Source organism: Chiloscyllium punctatum, chromosome 1, assembly GCF_047496795.1.
Source record: "Chiloscyllium punctatum isolate Juve2018m chromosome 1, sChiPun1.3, whole genome shotgun sequence".
Classification (NCBI taxonomy): Eukaryota; Metazoa; Chordata; class Chondrichthyes; order Orectolobiformes; family Hemiscylliidae; genus Chiloscyllium; species Chiloscyllium punctatum.
Window position 1 is genome coordinate 126,043,802 of NC_092739.1, and position 24,300 is coordinate 126,068,101.

Sequence of the window (24,300 nt, forward strand, 5' to 3'; positions counted from 1 at the left end):
CTCCTTTAGGGCCTTGGATAGAGGTGAGGGAGGAGGTGTGGGCGCAGGTTTTACAGTTCTTGCGGTGGCAGGGGAAAGTGCCAGCTTGGGAGGTTGGGTTGTAGGGGGGTGTGGACCTGACCAGGTAGTCACAGAGGGAACGGTCTTTGCGGAAGGCTGAAAGGGGTGGGGAGGGAAATATATCCCTGGTGGTGGGGTCTGTTTGGAGGTGGCGGAAATGTCGGCGGATGATTTGGTTTATGCGAAGGTTGGTAGGATGGAAGGTGAGCATCAGGGGCATTCTGTCCTTGTTACGGTTGGAGGGGTGGGGTCTGAGGGCAGAGGTGCGGGATGTAGACGAGATGCGTTGGAGGGCATCTTTAACCACGTGAGAAGGGAAATTGCGGTCTCTAAAGAAGGAGGCCATCTGGTGTGTTCTGTGGTGGAACTGGTCCTCCTGGGAACAGATCCGGTAAAGGCGGAGAAATTGGGAATACGGGATGGCATTTTTGCAAGAGGTAGGGTGGGAAGAGGTGTAATCCAGGTAGCTGTGGGAGTTGGTGGGTTTGTAAAAAATGTCAGTGTCAAGTCGGTCATCGTTAATGGAGATGGAGAGGTCCAGGAAGGGGAGGGAGGTGTCAGAGATGGTCCAGGTAAATTAAAGGTCAGGGTGGAATGTGTTGGGGAAGTTGATGAATTGCTCAACCTCCTCGCGAGAGCACGAGGTGGGGCCAATGCAGTCATCAATGTAGCGGAGGAAGAGGTGGAGAGTGGTGCCGGTGTAGTTATGGAAGATCAACTGCTGTATGTAGCCAACAAAGAGACAGGCATAGCTGGGGTCCATACATGCGCTCCCGATGCGGTCTCCTCTACATTGGGGAGACTGGGCGCTTCCTAGCAGAGCGCTTTAGGGAACATCTCCGGGACACCCGCACCAATCAACCACACCGGCCCGTGGCCCAACATTTCAACTCCCCCTCCCACTCTGCCAAGGACATGGAGGTCCTGGGCCTCCTTCACCGCCGCTCCCTCACCACCAGACGCCTGGAGGAAGAACGCCTCATCTTCCGCCTCGGAACACTTCAACCCCAGGGCATCAATGTGGACTTCAACAGTTTCCTCATTTCCCCTTCCCCCACCTCACCCTAGTTCTAAACTTCCAGCTCAGCACTGTCCCCATGACTTGTCCGGACTTGTCCTACCTGCCTATCTCCTTTTCCACCTATCCACTCCACCCTCTCCTTCATCCCCTCCCCCACTCACCCATTGTACTCTGCTACTTTCTACCCACCCCCAACCTCCTCTAGCTTATCTCTCCATGCTTCAGGCTCACTGCCTTTATTCCTGATGAAGGGCTTTTGCCCGAAATGTCGATTGCGAAGATCCTTGGATGCTGCCTGAACTGCTGTGCTCTTCCAGAACCACTAATCCAGTATTAGACATGGTGAAGCTGAGCCACCGTCACCTTCTTGACTGCTGCATTACTATTGGCAGAGACACATCTACAAGAGTGTTTTGAAGAGAGTTCCAAGACCTTTAAAAACGTCATGAGATCAGGAGCTGAGTGGCCCTGGCAGAACCCTAACTGAGCTTTAGTGAGCAGGTTAATGCTAAAGCAACCTCTCGATCACTTTACTAACGATCAAGAGGAGTGTAATGGGACTGCAATTGGACTTGATCTACTTTTTGTGGACCAGACATAGCTGATAGACACAGCAATTTTCCACAGATATCAGTTTTATAATTACTTTGAAACAACCTGATTAGGGGTGCAGCTAGTCTGGGAGAATGTCATCAATTTTATTGCTGGAAGGTTGTTAGGGGCTTTGCAGTATCCATGGCTGTATGACAATGAATCATGATTTTAATAGGATAAACTGACAAACGTTCACTTAAGCATTTTGCAAACAGCTTGATTACTGTTTAGATTGACTTGCATTTTATCATGTCAGAAAGAAAAAGGAAGCAGATGTAAGGTCTAGGAGGATGGGAACTGATGAAACCCTTAAAGTATATAAGGAAAGTAGGAAAGAACTTAAATAAGGAATTAGAAGGACTAAAGAGGGTCATGAAAAGTCATTAGTAAACAGGATTAAGGAGAATCATAAAAAAGGCAAGAGGGTAGCCAGGGAAAGGAAAGGACAAGACAATGGAGGGAAGCTATGTGTGATGTCAGAAGAGGTAGGTGAGATCCTAAATGAATACTTTGTGTCAGTATTCACCAAAGAGAAGGAATTGATGGAGAATGATCTCAGAGAAGGGAGTGTCAGGTTTCTAAGCCAAGTTGCTATTAAAAAGGAAGAAGTGCGATCCATCTTAAGAAAGTATTAAAGTAGATAAGTCCCAGGGTACTGATGGAATCTATCCCAGAAGAGTGAGCGAGGCAAGAGAACAAATTGCTGGAGCACTGACAGACATCTCAGTATGCTCTTTAGCCACAGGTGAAGTCTCAGAGGACGGGAGAATAACCAATGTTGTCCCATTGTTTAAAAAGGGGAGCAGGGATAATCCTGGAAAAGCCTCCGAGTCTCATGTTGGTGGAAGGGAAAATCATTGAAAAAGATTCTCAGGGACAGGATCTACAGGGAATTTAGAAGCAAATGGACTTATTTGTGATAGATAGCCTGGTTCTGTGCAGGGAAAATCATGCCTCACTAAATTGATTAAGTTTTTTGAGGAGGTGATGTGGGAGAAAATCCACTTCCCTGTCCACCCACAGCATGGTTACAAAGAGCACAAGGAACCATGTCTGCCTCAGCCACAACAGAAACTACCGAGAGTGCATCAGCCTTGACCGCATAGGCTAAGACACAAGGCAGCAAACAAGAAATGTCTTAAGCCATTTCCAGACGGGGGAATACACTTCCTGAGATGGCCTGACAATAGACTTCCGAGCTGCCGAAGCCCCAAGGACAGCCTCACTCCTCACACATACTGAAACTTCACAAAGGATGCTCAGACTGAAAGGCACCAAGGTACCTTATTTGCAGACTCACCACAATAGAAACCCATTGATGCCAGGATGAGAAACATTAGCACCGACTCTCCCAGAGAATCGGAATCTCTGAACTCAATCATGGACTGATTGCTGCTACTGGATGGCTGATTGTCTTCCCATTGATTGTGTTTTTGATTGTACTCTTGATTGTACTGTAATTCACACAGATTACTGTACCCTTGCAAAACCACATTCGCCCACTGCTTGAGAAAGAGAACCCTTGATCTACCGGTACTGACTGTCAGTTCTGTGTCAGCCTCGTCAATTTCTCTTCCAGTGATACAGCTCGTAATAAACAGCTTGTCAATTTCACACGATCTGCGCTTGTGTGGTCTTTGTCTAATTGGGCTCAATTCTCCGACAGCTTGGCATCAGTCAACAGGCCCTTTTCGCCCCACGGGGTAAGTGAACCTGACTTTTTAAAATTGTGCCCAAATTGGACCTGGTGACTAGCTTTGCCCAGTGGGTCATACCTACAAAGGGCTGGATGTCTGGGGGAAGTAGCCACGTTTCTAATCTAAGGCAGCAGCATTTCGGTACTGAGATAGTTTACTCTGCTCGAGAAGCAGGCTGGTGAGCTCCCAAATTGTATCCATCTCGGCCGACGTATCATCCAACTTGAGCTGGACAGCAGCCGTGTGCCTGATCCAACCAGGGGAAAAGACGGACTGGCATGTGCTCCCAGCGAGACAGGAGGCGAGATATTAAGTTCTCGCTTACTAAAGCCACAGATTGTGGGAATTGGACAGGGGCCCTGCTGTTTTGTTTATCTGTAATGTTTTTGTCCTGCATTTGCCTCATCTGTTTGTCCTGTTTCTGTGCTTGTCAGTGCTATCGTCTGTTCTCTATTCCCAGCTCGAACCAGAGGTCAATGAGGTTACAGGACCCCAAACCCTCGAGAGAAGGACCGCCCCAGGGACAAGTCTAACTTGTCCTGATGAGACAGCGGTCCGCGGACACAGACTCTTTCAGTGAAGTAATAAGCACCATGGTAACCACTCATGTTCGGAGAGTAAGGTAGGGAATACCCTTTAATACAAGTCACCAGCCAATATTGTTAGGGAGCGTGGCCTGAGTTTAGAGAAGTTTAGGGAAGTGGTCAGCCCCATCCCCCCCGAATTAAAATCAGAGTCCTGAAAACTCTGAAAAGAAAAGAACTCCCCTCCTAGCCTCCCTTCCCTCAGTATCCCACAGTTAACTTGGTGCTGAGGAACTTGATCCTGGTGGGGTGGAATGTGGTGGCTGTGTTACAGGGCAGCAGAGACAGAGTGAGAGAGAGAGAGAGAGAGACAGACAGAGAGAGAGAGAAAAAGAGAGAGATGGTCCGGCAGCCTGTCACAATTGCTGCTGGTACTCAACCTGGTCCTAGCGAACACATGCAGTTATCCACTGAATCTTGGAGAAACGTTGACTCTGTGTTTGAGTTTTCAGGCACACTTGCTTGCTGGTGATTGAGTGTCTGTTTCAATCCCTGTAGCCCAAGATCCAGAGATGACTTGATTTAATTTGCATTTGGTGATCTATGATGGTTTTTCTTTTAAGGAACAATCGATGCTTATGAAATGAAAGTTCTGCATAAGTTTTATTAATAAGGTTTCAACGCTCCCGCTCTTCTTACAGACAGAATTAACTAAAGTAGATCAAAGCATCGTACTATAACTAAATTGGCATCAAACTGTTCACCACTTCTCTTTCAGAGTTTTTGGAAGCATGTTTATTTTAAAAATAATACAATAAAATTCAATGATATGGTATTATACAGTGTAAGCAACATTTCAGCATCCTGGACTGAGGTGCAGAATGATTCTGCACGGGAATAAACTTAACCTTTTTATGGCTTAACTAAAACCTGACGAAGGGCTTTTGCCCGAAATGTCGATTTTCCTGCTCCTCGGATGCTGCCTGACCTGCTGTGCTTTTCCAGCACCACTCTGATCTAAACTCTGATTTCCAGCATCTGCAGTCCTCACTTTTGCTTACTATCTGACCTGGTCAACTTCAACATAGGACCCGTCAGTGTCCTCGATACTGCAGTAATTTCTGCTTCATGCCCAGTGGCCCTCCAGGGTCGGCAGACATTGTGCAAGTTGAATACCAGCACCAGGACTCCCCTCAGGGTCTCACGCTGGAAATCTCAGACACACTACACCATGCTGTTTCCTGCGGCCCTGGAACCTTTGAGCCTGCCAACTCTAGCTGTGTCTGGTCGAGCTCACACGCGCTTAAGAGTCCCCACAGTTAAAATCTGGGTTACAGTCCCAGGGGTGAATCGGTGTTAGAGTCCCCACAGTTAAACCGGGGTTAGAGTCCAACAGTTAAAATCTTGGTCCGAATCCCAGAGTTAAAAAGGGGTTAGAGTCCTCTAGTGGCGAGATTGGAGGCTCCGGAGTAAAAGAAAGGTTAGAGTTTGGTATTTCTTAAAACTGCTGCCTTTGTCCCCCATGCCTTCCCTTAGAAGTACTTTCAGACAACATGGCGTCACTGGGAAAAGGGGGAGAAAGTGGAGCCAGTCTGCTCAGGTCCCGACATTAAAGTGCATTGACTGCCGGGGTAAACTTTGCCTGGGTTTTGTGCTGTGAACTTGACTCTGCGAGTCCTTATTCTGGGCAAGAGGTTTACTGTGAGGGCTCTCTCTTTTTGTAAGTGTAACCCTTCCACTTAGCACCTCTTGGTCAGGCCACCATCGCCTTCGTTGAGATTGCCCGATTCGGCCAGGGTGAATTCTGCGTACGCTGCGCTCCCACATCAGTTCAGGCCCCTTTCACCACATAGCCCAGCCACTGCCCCCCTCTTATGAGCCAACCTTCCAGCCTCACTGTGGACACTGCACTCCAAACAAGCAGGCCAAGTGCTGTCTGCCCCACCACTCAGGCAGGGAACCGTCCTGCCATCTATACTGCAGTACCCACTGTCGCCAGCAGCAACAGACAGGATCAAGCTAGTTATTGACTCCCTCCTACAACCAGGCATACTGGTTCCCATGCAGTACCCCCATCCTACCCATCCCAAAACCCAGGAGGCCAGGAAACTGGTGATTTGTCCAAGATCTAAGGGCTGTCAATGCCATTGTTGCTCCCTGCTCCCCATCCTCACTAGCATCCTCACTGGGATAAGAGTTTCTTTTTCGGAATGGCAGCCGTGCGGTGTCCCACAGGGTTCAGTGTTGGGGCTGCAGCTGTTCACGTAATATATTAATGATCTGGATGAAGGGACTGGAGGCATTCTAGCGAAGTTTGCCAATGATACGAAGTTAGGTGGACAGGCAGGTAGTACTGAGGAAGTGGGGAGGCTGCTGACGGATCTGGACAGTTTGGAAGAGTGGTCCAGGAAATGGCTGATGAAGTTCAATGTGAGCAAATGCGAGGTCTTCCACTTTGGAAAAAAGAATACAAGCATGGACTACTTTCTAAACGGCGAGAAAATTCATAAAGCCAAAGTACAAAGGGATCTGGGAGTGCTAGTCGAGGATTCTCTAAAGGTAAACATGCAGGTTGAGTCCGCGATTAAGAAAGCAAATGCAATGTTGTCATTTATCTCAAGAGGGTTGGAATATAAAAGTACTGTTGTGCTCCTGAGACTTTATAAAGCTCTGGTTAGGCCCATTTGGAGTACTGTGTCCAGTTTTGGGCCATACACCTCAGGAGGGACATACTGGCACTGGGGCATGTCCAGCGGAGATTCATACGGATGATCCCTGGAATGGTAGGTCTAACATATGAGGAACAGCTGAAGATCCTGGGATTGTACTCATTGGAGTTTAGAAGATTAAGGGGAGATCTAATAGAAACTTACAAGTTAATACATGGCTTGGAAAGGGTGGACGCTAAGAAATTGTTTCCGTTAGGCAAGGAGACTAGGACCCGTGGACACAGCCCTTAGAATTAGAGGGGGTCAATTCAGAACAGAACTGCAGAGACATTTCTTCAGCCAGAGAGTGGTGGGTCTGTGGAATTCATTGCCGTGGAGTGCAGTGGAGGCTGGGACGATAAAGGTCTTCAAGCCAGAGATTGATAAATTCTTGATGTCACAAGGAATTAAGGGCTACGGGGAGAATGCGGGTAAATGGAGTCGAAATGCCCATCAGCCATGATTAAATGACGGAGTGGACTTGATGGGCCGAATGGTCTAACTTCCGCTCCTATGTCTTATGCTTCTCTGTAATCGACCTCTGTTCAGCACTTTTCTCCATCAAATTGTCCCGAGAGCCAGTACCTGTTCGTTTTTATGTACTGCAGCAGCCAATACACGTGGACTTGGCTTCCCCAGGGTACACAGAGAGCCCCACAGTATATGCCACTGCAGTATACTGCACACTTTCCACCCTTCACCTACCATGCCACAGCACCATCCTCCAATATGCTTTGTTACTGGCTTCTACCTCCATTTATTTCTGTATGCAGGACACTGTTGCCTTGCTCCGCTGTCTGGCACAAGATGGCCACAGGGTCTTGGTTGGAAAAATGCAGTTCTGCCAGCAAAAAGTTCAGTACTTGGGGTACGACCTCTCGCATGGCCTCAGAGCATTTTCTAAGGAGCGGGTGGCAGCCATTACCCAGTTCCCTCTGCCTGCCATCAGGACTCAGCTGCAAGCTTTCCTGGGAATGATTAACTATTGCAGGCACTGGATTCCTGACCACCATGCCATCAATGCTCCCCTACATGGGGCACCCTCACCTAAGCAGCAGCAAAGGAATACTGGACACCTGAGGTGGAACACGCCTTCACCGACTTAAAACGTCTAGTCTCCGCACCTGCTCTGGGGGTCCAGAACTACATGCAGCCATTTTATCCATATGTGACTGAGACAGAAGGGTTGACATCCAGCATTGTGACTCAGCTTCATGGGGACTGATTGCTTTTTACTGTGTCCAGTTATCATACGGGCACTGTAAGGGGAACACCGGCATGTTTGAGGGCTCTGGCAACTGCCACATTAACCATGGAAATAGCCACCCCCATTGTGCTGGATTATCCTGCACTGTTCTCGTCCCCCATTTGGTCTCCCTGCTGCTCAATTCAGCAGCAACACAACATTTTACTGCTGCCCGGAGAATTGGTTACGAGGTCACGTTACTATCCAAGGCCAACCTTTCCCTCTGGTGCGTCCCTGCTTTGAATCCCACTACCCTCCTTCCCCTCACCCAGAACGCCTCTGCAGATGACAATGCAGACCTCAGACAGCAGGTTATTACCCCCATGCTCTGACCTCTCTGAGAGGCCACTCGATAACCCTGACCTTGTACTTTGTTTACAGATGGGTCCTCCTTTGGACCCATGGACCAATGTACACTGGCAGGCTATGATATCTGCACCCCTATCAGCTGCTCTAGTAGACGGGACATTCGCACAAGCTGTGGAGCTACTCGCCCTCACCCGAGCCTGCGTCATTGCACAGGGCAACACAGCCAACATTTATACAGACTCCAGATAGGCTTTTGGAATGATCTGGAAAGAGCGAGGGCTCATCACTTCAGTAGGGAAGCCAGGAGGTTGCCAATCCCACATGCTATCATTGTAACTGCGCTGCCCATACCGTGGCCAGTGACCCTGTCACCCACGGAAATACATCCGCTGACACAGCAGCTAGGGAAGTTGTGTTGCACTCCACCACGTACGTCCTGCAGGCTACCAAAATGGCAAAAGCCCCAGAATCCTCTGACCCCATGGCAGCAGTGCGAGCTGTTCACGATGCTGCTCCATGAGAGGAGAAGGAAAGCTGGGCCTGTCTTGGAGCTAAACAGTCACCTTCCTTATGGCTGCTTGTCCACCCCAATGGCCACAGTATCTGTCCACGAGCCTACCTGCAAGCATTAGTCCTAGCAGCCCATGCCATCGGCCACACAGGCAAGAGAAGGATGATACACGCTGTCAAGCAATCTTGGTATGCACCGGGATTCACTGCCGGTGCCCAAGCCCTGCTAACATGGTGCTTTATTTGTCTGCAAACAATGCAGGGAAGCCTGTGGCTAGGCATGACCACTGACCTGTCCCTGAGGGGCCCTTCACCCATTTACAGATCAACTTTGCCCACATGCTCCAAAGCCAGGGTTCAAATACATCCTCGTCATTATTGACATGTTTTCAAAATGGGTGGAAGCATTCTCCACTAAGAAGGATGACGCATGAACAGTGGTCTAACGTCTCCTACAAGATGTTATTCCCAGATTCGGGGTCCTGGGGAACATCAAGATGGACAGGGGGATCCACTTTATGGCAAAACTGACTACTGGCATTGGTGAAGCACTGGGAATGCTGTAGAGGCACCAGATTCCCCACCAGCTCCAGTTATCCAGAATGGTGGAACAGATGAATGGCACACTCAAAACTACCCCCACCAAAATCACCCAAGACACGGGCCTGACCTGGCCAGATGCCTTGCCACTGGTTCTCTGCACCATACATGGTCAGGTGAACCACACCACCGGGCTCACCCCTTTTGAGGAGCTTATGGGTGACACATGTCCACAGCTACCAGGCTCCCAAAACTGTCATTGACACAGCACTGCTCCTGACACAGGGGGCTCTGCTGGATTTGGTCCAGGTCCTCAGGAAAATAATTTAAATCAGGATTCGGTAAAAGTGGCATTGCCCACACCCAAATGAGAGCCAATTCATCCTTTCCAACCTGGGCACCATATTATGACAAAATCACTGGAAAGGCTCATTCCTGGTTCTTTCAACAAGCCGGACAGCTGTCAAGCTGGAAGGAAGACCAGAGGGGACACATGCAACCTGCTGCAAGAGAGCTCCGCCCCCACAGGATGATAATCCGGAAGAACAACAAATAACATCTTCAACAGCGAGGAAGGATCCAGCCACTCGCCACAGCCATCGTCATCATCTCCCTCACACCAGGGATCACTGGGGAAAGGGCACATGTGGTCAGGCACCTACCTGGTTGGGAGTTGAGGATCAACACGTGGACTATGCCTGTGCCTAGAGAGTCAAACAGACCCGCCTGCAGAGTCTGCCATTGTGTCCCCGCCCATGGAGGCATTCCCCTGAGATCAGATCCCTTTAACACCTCAGACATGGCTGAACGGTGGCTGGAACGGGACAGGTCCCTGAGGTCATCACACCAGCCGTAAATGACCAGCTACGAGGGTAATGCCACAGCCTGCTGGATGTCTGTGGGGGACCAGTTAGATAAATTTAAACGTTGGTTCTACCTGACATAAACCTCCTCCACGAACCCCTGGCCTTGCTCCTTACTGACACTACTGGACTGGGGCCACCCATGGGGTCTATCTGCTTCAGAAGCATCCAGCCACCCAGATGGGAGGCTGGCTGGAGCTAGTGCGCCAACTATCCCTCTGATTCCGAACCCCCACCATCTAATCCCCTCTGGCTCCAGCTGCATTGCTCCCTTTTCATCACTTCCTTAAAACAAAACAAAAAGGGGAATTATGGGAGAAAATCCACTTCCCTGTCCACCCACAGTATGGCCACAAAGAGCACAAAGATCCATGTCTGCCTAAGCCACAAGAAAAATAACCAGAGTGCCTCAGCCTTGACCAAACAGGCTAACTAAGACACAAGGCAGCCAACAGGAGATGACTCAAGTGACTTCCAGACCAGGGAATACACTTCCTGAGACAGCCTGACAATAGACTTCCTAACCCTCAGTTAGCAAAATTGCTCCCAAAGCCCCAAGGACAGCCTCACTCCTTGTGGAGGGCTACAACTAGTGGTATTCCACAGGGATCAGTGCTGGAACCTCTGATCTACATAAATTATTTGGAGGAAAATGTAGTTGGCTTAATTACTAAGTTTGCAGATGACAAAAAGACTAGTGGAGTTGCAGATAGTGAGGAGGATTGTCAGTAGCAAAACAGGATATAGATCAGTTGGATGCATGGGCAGAAAAATGACAGACTGAGTTTAATCCAGACAAATGTGATGTGATGCATTTTGGAAGGTCAAGTACAAGTGGAAATTATACAAGGAATGGCACAACCTTTAGGAGTATTGATATGCAGAGGGATCTGGGAGTACAGGTCCACAGTTCACTGAAGGTGGTAGCGCAGGTAGATAAGGTAGTAAAAAAAGGCTTAAGGCATACTTCCCTTTATTGGAAGGGGCATTAAGCATAAGGATAGACAAGTTATGCTACAGCTTTATAGAACTTCAGTTAGACCACAGTTGGAATGGTGCATATAGTTCTGATTAGCACACTACCAGAAGGATGTGGATGCTTTGGAGAGGATAGAGAAAAGGTTTACCAGGATGTTGCCTGGTATGGGGGATTTTAGCTATGAAGAAAGGTTGGATAGGCTGGGTTGTTTTCACTGCAATGCAGGAGGTTGAGGGGCGCCCTGTTAGAAGATTATAAGATTGTGAATGGCAACGGATAGAGTGGAAAGTATGAGGTTTTTTCCCCAGGGTGGAGGGGTCAATTACTTGGGGACACAGATGCAAGGTGGGGTGGGGAGGGCCGTTGTTTAAATCAGATGTGAGGGGCAAGTTTTTTGCAAAGGATGGTGAGTGCCTGGAACAAGCAGCCAGAGATGGCGATAAAAGCAGACACAATAGCAGCATTCAAGTAGCACCTGGACGAATATATGAATAGGAAGGGAATAGAGGGATACAGATCCTGTAAGTGAAGACTGTTTTAGCATGGAAGGGCAATATGTGGCAACACAGTCTTGGAGGGCTGAAGGGCCTGTTCCTTTGCTGTATTGTTCTTCTTTGTACTATCAGAAACCGAAGTGGTCTTTAGGTCCTGACTTACAACTACTCAGTTAGTTCAAATTTAATTTGACCTGTGACAAGAATTTATGTTGTAAATAATTTATTATGGGACAATTTATAAATAATCATCCTCTATTTTGCACTTCAGTCTATCAGATTTGTAAACCTCTTCTACATAATGTACTCTTTATTCCCAATACCTTATCCCAATTTATTCAAGTCACGTTTTCTGCATTTACACCAACGTCTCAAGTCTGAATAGATTACTTGCATATGCCTTTAGTACTATTAAACTTCAAGGCACCATGTGTATGCTCTCTCTTCCTTGTGACGACTGTTATGCACCCTCAGATAAATGGTAATAATCTGTATTGGAAAATATACTTGATTTTAAACATGCATCGATCCTTTCCAAAATTGTGCCAAATACCCACTTTTTCTTCCTTTCACTATTCCTCACCTGAGCAAAGATCAGAAAAAGTGCAACAAATTTGACAGCTGTTTTACAGTGCTGACACAGATACGCTGGATCACAAGTACCCCTTTCTCGTATGAGGCTCTAGGATTGTGTGAGAGCTGGATCAGTTAGAAATGGGCATGTACTTCAGTACACTTGATTGTGAAGTACTTTTTCCATGGATTTTACTGTAATTATATAACTTTTGCACGTAGCGGTTGGGAATTGGGTGGGCAATAAATGAGGTATCATAAATGTGCACATTGCTAAATTACCTGATATGACACTAAACTTACAGACTTTGAAAATAAATCCCAAAACATTGGTGCAAAGGCCTGGGTTGCTTCACACTGATGTCACGCTGTTCATTAGTTTTAATGACATGAACACAGAAGAGTAGGATCCATTCTGATCTTTTGTGGACTCTTGCCATTCTGCATTCCTAAGTGAAAATTAACTGTGGACAGCATCACATTATCTGCTTAGGGGCCCTGCTGCCTTCCAGATTTAATATAAAGTTCAATAACTTTCAGGCCTGAGCACTTTCTCCAAATCCCTAGACCTCGTCATCACATGGCTGCTTCCCACTGTCAGCTACAAATGGTCCCCATTAGCAGCTACTGATCTCCCAGCCCAGGCTGACCTTCATCTATTTTTTTTTTTGTCTGCCTAACTGTTGTTCTCTCTCTGGTTTCCATCTCCAGCTATCACTTACTCCTCCCTGCTCCCCCAACTCTACTTTCAGTATACATACACACCAATCTTTTCCAAGCTACCATCAGTTCTGAAGGAGAATCACCGGACCCAAAACTACAGCCAGGTGGCCAGGAGGAATAATGGCTATCAGACTGGTTAAAAACTATAATCAAACGTGCTGGGACTTTGGTCAAACTTGTTTAAAGTCTGACCTTGGCTAAAACTGCAGCGAGGACATGTTGTGACTTATCCTGAAAGCTAAGACTTGAAATTTGCTTTGTTGATCAAATAGGCAAGGTTTCATGGTGGTCTGACAGATAGGGTGGCACTTTATTATCTTATATGGAACATGACTTGTGACTGATCATGACTTGGTATTAAGATGTGGGAACTGCTTGTCAATAAGCTCCATTGGTTGGGATTGAACATTGTGACCATGCTTGGTCAGTTCATTGGCTGAGTGCCAGAGAAGTTTCTGAAAAATGAGCACACTTTGAGATACAAGCTCCCAGCACAAAGGATTTGGTAGGAGTGAGCTCTTGAGACCAATTTGAGAAGCATGTGCCTTGAACCTATCTTTGGAGAAACAAAAGGATCATGAGGTAAGATCTACACAAAAACGAAAGTTAGCTGCTTCAAATTTGGCTGGCATTTGTTTCAAGCCAAAATTACAAAGTTAGAGTTAAATGTAAATAAGTTAAAGAAAAGAGTGAAATCAACCGAAGTGAGTTAGAGTTGAAGTTAAATTAGATGAAGTAAAAAGTAAATGTTGTAATAAATGTTTTACATTGATTACTGGTAACGAAAGACTTCAATAAAAAAGAAGGGTTTATTTGACTAAAGTCTGAGTCGACTCCCTCTCCTTTGCCAGTCACAGGGAAAAACGTTTGAGTATTCCTTTCAGGTGACAAAACTCTGCTTTCTCTCCACAGATACTGCCAGACCTGCTGAGATTTTACAGCAATTTCTGTTTTCATTTCTGACTTCCAGAATCTGCAGTTCTTTGCTTTTTTTTGAAAAGGCTATGGACTTTGTAGCTGTTCCAAAATATGTGAAGGGATTTGAAAGATGTCAATAAGGAGAAATTGTTTTCAGTAGCCTATGTGTCTAACAAGGCAAAACATATTAAACGCTGAAGAACCCAAGGCAAAATGAGGAGAAATGCTGCAAGATGCTATGATTTAAAAGGTACTGCCTGAAAGGTGATGAGAAGAGTCAAAGGTAAGTTTCAAAAGGAAATTGGGTGAACCCTTGAATAGGAGAAGTTTTCCATTAAATGGACAAAGAGCATAGGTAGGACGAATGGAATATTTTCTTCAAATAATTTGTGCAGACACTAAATGGAATAGCCACCATCTGTTCTATTAATTATAGAAATCATGCAGAACAGATGGTGGCTATTCCATTTAGTGTCTGCACTACTAGTTATAGAATGATGCAGACAATAGATAATAGGTGCAGGACTCGGCCATTCAGCCCTTCGATCCAGCACCACCATTCATTGTGATCATGGCTGATCATCCACAATCAGTATTCTGTTCCTGCCTTATCCCCATAACCCTTGATTCTACTATCCTTAAGAGCTCTATCCATCTCTTTCTTTAAAGTAACCAGAGACTTGGCCTCCACTGTCTTCTGGGGCACAACATTCTATTTATCCACCACTCTCTGGGTGAAGAAGTTTCTCCTCAACTCTGTTCTAAATGGCCTACCCATTATTTTTAAACTGTGTCCTCTGGTTCTGTATTTCAGCCACATGGAATTTCTTTTATTCTTAACTAGGAATTCTAGCTGAGCAAGATTCCGGCTTATTCAGGTAAAACTCTCTTCTTGAGTGTCTTCTCTTCCCTAACGTCTCACTTTCTTTTGCTTAGAAATTGTTATTTGGTTTCTGTTGTATGACCTGTCATTGTCTAGAATTTCCCCATTTTAGTTTTATCCCCGATTCTCACTGACCTTAATGTTTTCATCTCCTTGCTGGTACATTTAATCAAATGCTATCTTGATTTTGAGAAAGGCCTGACCTGCAGACCCATGGCCCACTGATGACCGAATGCATCCATGTGGCCTAAAAACAGGTTGTTGATCAGGCACACCATCCTTTCAAAGTTCACATCTTCCCAAGATGGAACCATTTTGCTGTTTCTTCATTGATGCTGGGTTAAAATCCCAAAGCCCCCTTCTGAATGTTACAATAGATCTTCCAAGGACAAGCGTGTGAAGGTATTAAGAATAAAACCTAATATTTAGAGTTGAATAAAAAGTTTTTCTAACCTTTTTTGGACATACTAGGTTTCATCATGATCTTAAAGACTCGGAGAGAACAAAGAGGAGCCATCCTGCTATGAATCACACAGTATTGTGATGCATGCTTAATACAATCACAGTGCAAAGGATCCCCTTTCCTCAGATTGGTTTCCCTTCATTTCAAAATTGGTATTCCACCAAATTGCCATCCCATCTCCAAAGTTTTCAAATTCTAGTTTCCCACCCATTACCTTACCTAACTAAAAGCTATTTTTCTCTGTTGGCAATCAATCATTCTCTCATGAGTATGATTTTGCACACAGAAAATTCCGAGTCTATTAACCTCTTTTACTTATCAAAGATTCAGTGCTTGAACATGTAGATTAGATTAGATTCCCTACAATGTGGAAACAGGCCCTTCAACCCAATAAGTCCACAGCGACCCTCTGACACATTTCCCTCTGACTAATGCAGTTAACACTGTGGCAATTTAGCATGGCCAATTCACCTGACCAGCACATCTTTGGACTGTGGGAGGAAACCGGAGCACCCAGAGGAAACTCACGCAGACACAGGGAGAAAGTGCAAACTCCACACAGACAGTCACCCGAGGCAGGAATCGAACCTGGGTCCCTCGTGCTGTGAAGCAACAGTGCTAACCACTGAGCCACCGTGCCGCCCCATAGCAATAATACCACTAGGTCATTGCCTCTCCCAATCCAATCTTCCTTTCATTTCCACTCAATGCATGGTTAGTAGGAGTTCTAGCTGGGCAGTACCTGCCCTGATGTCTCTTTGGTTAGTACCACAATACATGTCCTTTGAAGGGCCATGTGCATTTAATATTAGGTTACATTGACTGCACATGCACAAACAAAGTTAGAAAATGCTTTTTGATGACTTACATCACCACTATCCCGATTTTCTGTAGTTTCCAAATCTTCACTAATATGTCGACGAGATCGAAACACTCTGTGAGCTTCTTGGTGGATCTGCCGAATGTTGGTATCGGATTCATTTTCCACATCTCTGCAAAGCACAGGAAATAAATTATTCTTACCTAATCAAGTGCTTGGGACAAAATAATAGCTTTGTCAGTGAGGTTCACATTCCATGAGTGAATTTAAGTTGCAAAAAAAAACTTGAACCATATTGCGCAAGAGCTCAAGAAAGAGCAGGTTAACTCTCGAGTCGGTGATAATGATGAGGCTATCACCATTTATTCTGACAAATTAAAATCAGCTTGTAACAAAACCAGAAAAATGCTGGCAAAACTCAGCAGGTCTGGCAGCATCTGTGGGGAGAAAAGCAGGGTTAATGTCAACTCTGCATTCTCCCCACTGAAACTGCCAGAGCCACTCAGTTGCAGCAGCAATTTCTATTTTGTTTCAGTTCTCCAACATTCGCAATTCCTCATTTTAAGTCAGCTTGTAATTATCGTACTGGGGTCAGGACATGCGCAGTTAAAATCTAGAAGCTGCTGTCACAGATATCCTGGAACTCCACAGCTTGCACTGCAATAGGCCTCATCAATAAACTGCATAATCAATGCAAAAAATACAATGTTGTGGTATTGTCAATTTGTTCCACATTAAACATTACAAAAAAAAAGTTAGACACACTCAAGAGAAAGTGAATTTTTATTGACTTGAAAAACTAGTGCTGACTCATCCAGAAAACTTGATTTTACATTTAGAGTTTCTTTCTGTTGGATGTCAATTTTATTTTTATTCACTAACAAGGTGTGTCCCTGGTAAGGCAAGAATTTGCTGTTCATCACCAATAGTCCTGGAGAAGGGAGTGGAGAAGCACTTTTTTGTAAAACTACTATAGTCATTGAATCATGTAGTACAGCAGAGGTCCTTTAGCCTATCAAATCTGTATACCAAAAACATTCCTCTTTGTCGACAGGAGTAGTGCCAGAGGACTGGAGGCTAGCAAACGTGGTTCCCTTGTTCAAGAAGGGGAGTAGGGATAATCCTAGTAACTATAGGCCAGTGAGTCTCACTTCTGTTGTGGGCAAAGTCTTAGAGAGAATTGTAAGGGATAGGATTTATGCACATCTGGATAAGAATGATGTGATCAAGGATAGTCAGCATGGTTTTGTGAAGGGCAGGTCGTGCCTCACAAACCTTATTGAATTCTTTGAGAAGGTGACTAAGGAGGTAGATGAGGGGAAAGCGGTAGATGTGGTATATATGGATTTTAGTAAGGCGTTTGATAAGGTCCCCCATGGTAGGCTACTGCAGAAAATACAGAGATATGGCATTGAGGGCGAGTTGGAGGTTTGGATTAGGAATTGGCTCTCTGGAAGACGACAGAGGGTAGTAGTTGATGGCAAAGGTTCATCTTGGAGTGCCGTCACTAGCGGTGTTCTGCAAGGATCTGTTTTGGGACCATTGCTGTTTGTCATTTTTATAAATGACCTGGAGGAAGGGTTAGAAGGTTGGGTGAGCAAGTTTGCGGATGATACGAAAGTCGGAGGAGTTGTAGACAGTGAGGAAGGATATGGCAGGTTACAGCGGGATATAGAGAAGCTGCAGAGCTGGGCAGAAAGGTGGCAAATGGAGTTCAATGTAGCTAAGTGTGAAGTGATTCACTTTGGTAAGAGTAATAAAAAGATGGATTACTGGGCTAATGGTAGACTACTTGGTAGTGTGGAAGAGCAGAAGGATCTTGGTGTCCATGTACACAGATCTCTGAAAGTTGCCACCCAGGTAAATAGTGCAGTGAAGAAGGCATATGGCGTACTGGCTTTTATTGGCAGAGGAATTGAGTTCCGGAGTCCTGAGGTCATGCTGCAGTTGTATAAGACTCTGGTGCGGCCGCATCTGGAATATTGTGTGCAGTTTTGGTCGCCATACTATAGGAAGGATGTGGAGGCACTGGAACGGGTGCAGAGGAAGTTTACCAGGATGTTGCCTGGTATGGTAGGAAGATCCTATGAGGAAAGGCTGAGGCACTTGGGGTTGTTTTCTTTGGAGAAAAGAAGGTTTAGGGGTGATTTGATAGAGGTGTACAAGATGATTAGGGGGTTAGATAGGGTTGACAGTGAGAACCTTTTTCCACGTATGGAGTCAGCTATTACAAGGGGGCATAGCTTTAAATTAAGGGGGGGTAGATATAGGACTGATGTTAGGGGTAGGTTCTTCACTCAGCGAGTCGTAAGTTCATGGAATGCCCTGCCAGTAGCAGTAGTGGACTCTCCCTCTTTATGGGTATTTAAGCGGGCATTGGATAGGTATATGGAGGATAGTGGGTTAGTGTAGGTTAGGTGGGCTTTGATCGGCGCAACATCGAGGGCCGAAGGGCCTGTACTGCGCTGTATTCTTCTATGTTCTATGTTCTATTCAGCTTCCTACACTACCACAGTCCTGTCGGTTGAGGTACTTTGACTCTGATGTTTATAGCTCAGAAGGAAGTCATTTGGCCCATCATGTCCACACCAGTCAAAAATGATCCACCTGCATTAATTCCATTTTTGAGTTTTGGACCCATGGCAATAGCTGATTATCTAAATCCTTGAACGTTACAAGAGTTTTTGATTCAACTACCTTCCAGACAGTGAGTTTGTACTTTTGTTTTTAAGTCCCCTACCCTGCACTTTTTATGCTCGAATATGGGCTCTCTCATATGGACCAATGATATCTTCCATAAGCTCTTCGTTTTTATTTAACCTTAACCTTTATGCTATCCTGGGTTCTTGGGCTAACTTCCAAATATTAGGACCATCATTGTCCCCTTCCTTGTTTGCCTTTCTATGGACTAGTTAAACAAGTTCTCCTGTATGCAGCTGAAGAACTCTGCTCTTGCCCTAGCTTGCACATTAAAACTTTCCCAGTTAATATACGGGTAATTAAAATCCTCTACTATTAATGCTTAATTATTCTTATACAGCTCTAAAATGTAACGCCATATTTGATCCTGTGGTCTTGATTGTTTGGGGGGCCAACAGAAAACACTCAAAAGCATATTTGCCCTTTTGCGTTTTTTATTTCTATCAATAGGGCCTCATATGGTGATTCTTTCAAAATATCCCTCCTTGCTGCTATAATCGATTGCTTGATCAATATTGTAAATCCCACCCTCTTCTACCTCACTTCCTAACTCTTCTGAATACCCTATAACCAGCAAAGTTGAGCTGCCAAACCTGTCCATGTTTCAGTGAAGTCTTGGCCATAGCTATGATATCATGTTCCCAAGTGTCTATTTGTGGCCCCAACTCATTGATATTATTCTCCAGGATCCTTGCATTGTGTTTCCTCTGCCTTCTAGACTCACTCATTTTAATATCAAATTCCATCTCCTTTTCTCTCCACTCTGAACTAAATTGTCAGGATCCCAGGCCCCTGCCAATTTAGTTTAACTCCACCACCAACAGCATCAGCCAAAGCTCCCCGCAAGGATATTGGTACCACTCCTGTTCAGATGTAACCATCCAAATTGTACAGATCCCTTTCTTCACAGAAACGGTCCCAATGCCTCAGGAAACTAGCTCTCTATCCTGCACCATCTCTCCAGCCATGTAATCAAATGCTCTACACTCACTAATTCGTCGCATCAGGAATAATATGGAAATCGTTTGCTTGGAGAATCTGTAAAAGCTCCTGTCTGCTCTACTCACTAACGTATGCCCCTTCAGACTTCGTTGTCCCTGCTGATTAGCTGGACCATTCACCAGGCCAAGGTTTGCATTCAGGGTATTCCTTCATGACCTAGCTGGCCCTCTTCTTCTGGGGGTCATCAAGCCTCTCGTTGCCTTAACTTCTTTAAGCTGTGTGGTGAACATCTTTTCACAGAAACACTACAGTGTGGAAACAGGCTATTCAGCCCAATAGGTTCACACCACCCCTCTGATGAATAACCCACCCACAGACCCATTTCCCTACCTTATTATCCTATATTTACCTCTGACTAATGCACCTAACTTACAAATCCTTGAACACTACGGGCAATTTTAATCTGGCCCTAACCTGCACATCTTTGGATTGAGAGAAGAAACTGGAGCACCCAGAGGAAACCCACGCAGACACTGGGAGAATGTGCAAACTCCAAATTGCCTGAGGCTGGAATTGAACTGAGTTCCTGTGCTGTGAAGCAGCAGTGCTAACCACTGAGCCACAGTGCCACCCAGCAAGGTTAAAAGTCCCTTCTATGAACTCCTTAGCCTCATGAATACACTATAGTGCCCTCCCTCCCCCACTGACTGTACTGAGACAAAGGGGAATCCAGGATTTTGACCTAGCATTGATAAAGTAACACCAACATTGTGTCAAGTTAAGAACAGGAGCAGGAGTAGACCGTTCAGTCCTTTGAGGTAAAAACAATGACTGCAGATGCTGAAAACCAAATACTGGTTTAGTGGTGCTGGAAGAGCACAGCAGATCAGGCAGCATCCGATTTCGCTGCTCGTTCGATGCTGCCTGAACAGCTGTGCTCGTTCAGTCCTTTGAGCCTACCCCACCACTGAATAAGATCATGGCTGATCTGATTGTAAATTCACATACCCATGATAACTTTTCAACCCCATGCTTAACAAGGATCTATCTACCTTTGTTTTCTTAGAAAGTTCCATTGGTGGAGGGATTGAATGTTCAAAGAGTTGGATGGAATGACAAATAAATGGTTGCTTTGTTCTGGATGATATCCAGTTTTCAGAGGATGTTGAAGATGTACAGATCCAGCTAATTGGAATTATTGTATTATGCAGGTGTTATCAGCAAAGGCTAAACAGTTTGCAACTCTACTCACTGGAACTTAAAATGAGGTGATTTCATTAAACATATAAAAGGTTCTTATGGGCTTGACAGGGTAAATGCTGAGAGAACATTGCCCCTCATGGGAGAGTCTAGGACCAGAGGGCATCATCTCAGAATAAAGGGGCAGCCGTTTAAAACTGAGATGAGGAGGAATTTCTTCTGAGGGTTGATAGCCTTTGGAACTCGTTGCCACAGAGAGCGATGGGGTCCTTGGTTATCTCAGCCTTAAATATATACAAGTTCTCAATCAGTAGGGGAATCAAGGGTTAATGGGAAAGGTCAGCAAAGTGGACATGAGGCATGTTAGATCACCATGATAGCACTGAATGGTAGAGCAGGCTTGAGGGACCAAATGGCCTACTCCTGTTCCTATTTGTTATGATCTTATGCTCTTGATCTGCACCACACAGATGGTGTCAAGGCTTTGGGTAGCCTCAGAGTGTGTTTCCCTTTATAGTTAGCAATTCAACCAACTCAGTTTGAATTCCGCAATCTGATTAGTAAGAAGCCTCACTGTTGAATCTTTGACTCAACACCAAAAATCTTAAAGGATGCTGTGTTACATCCGGCACCAAATTACTGTTAGTCTCCATGTAGAATCCCACAATGTTGCATTTGTCAGTAAGTTTTACTTTCTCTGCTGAGTACAATCTCCAAGCCATTGTCGCTTAAATGGATGGAGTTGTCAAATACTTTTAGAACAAAGTAAGCTGAAACAGACGATAGACAACTTACACTAGACTTGGTCGCTGCCACTGTGTAGTTCTGTTATTGTGATTCACATAGTATGTCCGACCCAGGTTGTCAGTCTTCTCTTCCCAGCCAGGTGGCAGTGGTGGTAGCGGTTGCTCGCGTTGTGTACCTGAATCATTGGGGTCAACCATATCCCAGGCACGCTTAACAGCATTGAAAAGAAAATGGAAAGTATTAACGAACCATACAACAGTAATATTGCAGCATTTCTGTGGTGGGAACAAGAGAGTTCCTATTGAATTCTCTCTTTTGATGGACTTAACAAGTTGGAGAAGTACAAGACAGAGAAAGGAGTCTGCGATTGACTGGGATGTTGTCAAGGCTGGAGAGTTTCATTTATGAAGAGAGATTGGACAGCTTGGGGTAATTTTCCTCAGAGTAGACAAGATTGAGAAGGGACATGATTGAGATATATAAGATTATGAGGAGCACAGATAAGGTATGCAGGAAGAAACCTGCCCTGTTGAATGAGGGATCAATGACAAGATGTATGGGCATGGATGAAGGTTTAGAGAGGAGAGGAAAAAAAACTTTTTTATCCAGTGGGTGAGAATCTGGAACTCACTGCATGTGGAAGGTGGTACAGGCAGAAATTCTCTAACATTGAAGTAGTATTTGGTTTCCTCAAAGAAGTAGGATGGCACCGTGGCTCAGTGGTTCGTACTACTGCCTCACAGCACCAGGGACCACAGTTCGACTCCAGCCTCGGGCGACTATCTGTGTGTAGTTTGCACATTCTTCCTGTGTCTGCGTGGGTTTCCTTTGAAGTCCAAAGATGTGCAGGCCAGGTGAATTGGGCATGCCCATAGTGTTAGGTTAGGTGCATTAGTCAGGGCAAATACAGCACAATAGGGTAGGGGAATGGGTCAATGTGGACCTGTTGGGCCAAGTGGCCTGTTTCTACACCGTAGGGGCTCTATGATTTAGGTATGTAGTTGCGTGCCGTTAAGGGACAAAAGTGTTGGTAAGTGGGATTATAATAGTTCTATTAGAATGCTTTGTTCTTGGTCATAAAATTGTGACAGATTATAATCTCCTTTAGAAAACCCTCATTTATTTGAAATCAAGACTATTTGCATGATTGTCCACTCGCAGGACATTGTGAACGTATGCACAGGAATAGTTCTACCACTCCATTTGATCGTGGCATATTCTTAGAGCAATTCCATTTATCTTGCTCCATTTCAGAAGAAACTCTAACCTAATGTACTATCAGTCACCACCTTCAAAATTTAAATTGATATTACTATTGAGAGCCAGGCTCCAGATTTCAATTTCCTTTTAATGTGTGGAAGTACCACCTGATATAATTTCTCAATCACCAAGCTGTAATATCAAGAGTTTTCATTCTACACAGTCTCCCACTGGTTAATCAGTATTTTTTCCCTCAGACCTTCAAAACAATGGAAAGCTTACCTTGTTTAGTTTTTTTTTCCTCTACATACTTTGGGTTATTGAAATGCAAGTGTATTATAATTTAAGATCATAAATCATGAATGGCTTTGCACTTTTAAAAAAATAGTATGTTACAATACACGGTTCTTCACCTTATTTTCACCACAAAGTATCGAGAAAAACCACTGCTCTCCGAGTGTGCAGAGGTAACCAGTCATCCCTATATACAATGAGCTAGTCCACCTGGAATTTTAAGCTGCGACGAATGAACAGTCATTTCGATGACTCAGATCGAGTGTAAGAAGAAAAGCATACTTCTGAGTAATTTGGCTCTGTTAAATAGCCATCTATTTCTGATAATGGGCATTGCATATTTACATTAATAGTGTATAGCTGAGATAGAAACTGAATCAGAGTTCAAAAGGAACCATGAGTAAGATCACAATCTGAAATACCAATCACATAAATACAGCTATGTGCACTGCGTATCCATTAAGCAACAAACTCCACAGTTTACACAAAATCTTGCTGATTTCTTTAATTCCCTATGAAAAAAAAAGTTCTCTGACCTCAGTAGGCAATTACACAAGTTTCCAAAATACTTAGCTAAACATACAACTTCCACTATATCTGATGCTTTCTGCAATCCCAGTCATGAGAGAAAACATAATGACTCAGAAGGCAGTCAACAGACCTTCTATTATTCTCTCGCCTATCAATTCCCTGACCAAAACCAAAATAATTCTGAAGTTTTCTTTTAACAGAAATAATTAAGGCAGTGAGACTTACCTGGTGGAAAAAAATGAAATCAATCATAATTCTTCTTCAGCAAGTTGAGTGCTTTTAATTTTACTATATAATTCACATGTGCAAAAACCTACTGTCAACAAGTAATTGAATAAATTTCACAATTCCCAGATTTATACCTCAGATTCTTCCCTCTGTTCGGGTGTCTCTTCTGGTCCACCATTCCTTGGCAGGTAGGCCATTTTCAATCGCAGAAATCCTTTAACTCGGGATTTATGACTGGAAATGTGAAAATTAAAATAAATTTAATCCAAAATGAAATTGCTCTCATGACCTTTTGAAATGGTTTTAGCCTATATAATGATGACTCTGAAAATTCTGTGCTAAAAACTACATCCCTTTTCAAATTCAAACAAGATGATAAAAAAGGTGAATTATTCTAAATGAACGAACATACAATGTACATTGCTAATTTATGATGTAAATAAAAAATTCTTATCAGTATTAATTTCCAACATTTAAATTGACAGTGGGATGATGTAATTTTAAGTCCAAAACACGAGGAAAAAGAATCAAAT

The 24,300-nt window shown here is 44.6% G+C and overlaps 1 protein-coding gene across 14 annotated transcripts in view; it reads right to left on the reverse strand.

Annotated features, from left to right (window-relative positions):
- The window catches only part of nedd4l (NEDD4 like E3 ubiquitin protein ligase), a 497,532-nt gene that overhangs the window by 97,044 nt on the left and 376,188 nt on the right, over nucleotides 1–24,300 (reverse strand). For all 14 annotated transcript variants that reach the window (XM_072573778.1, XM_072573770.1, XM_072573760.1 and 11 more), the window contains 3 exons: nucleotides 23,902–24,001; nucleotides 21,563–21,723; nucleotides 15,974–16,097 (listed from right to left, as the gene is read on the reverse strand). In XM_072573778.1, coding sequence (XP_072429879.1) covers nucleotides 15,974–16,097; nucleotides 21,563–21,723; nucleotides 23,902–24,001 — 385 coding nt within the window. The remainder of the gene's footprint in view (nucleotides 1–15,973; nucleotides 16,098–21,562; nucleotides 21,724–23,901; nucleotides 24,002–24,300) is intronic.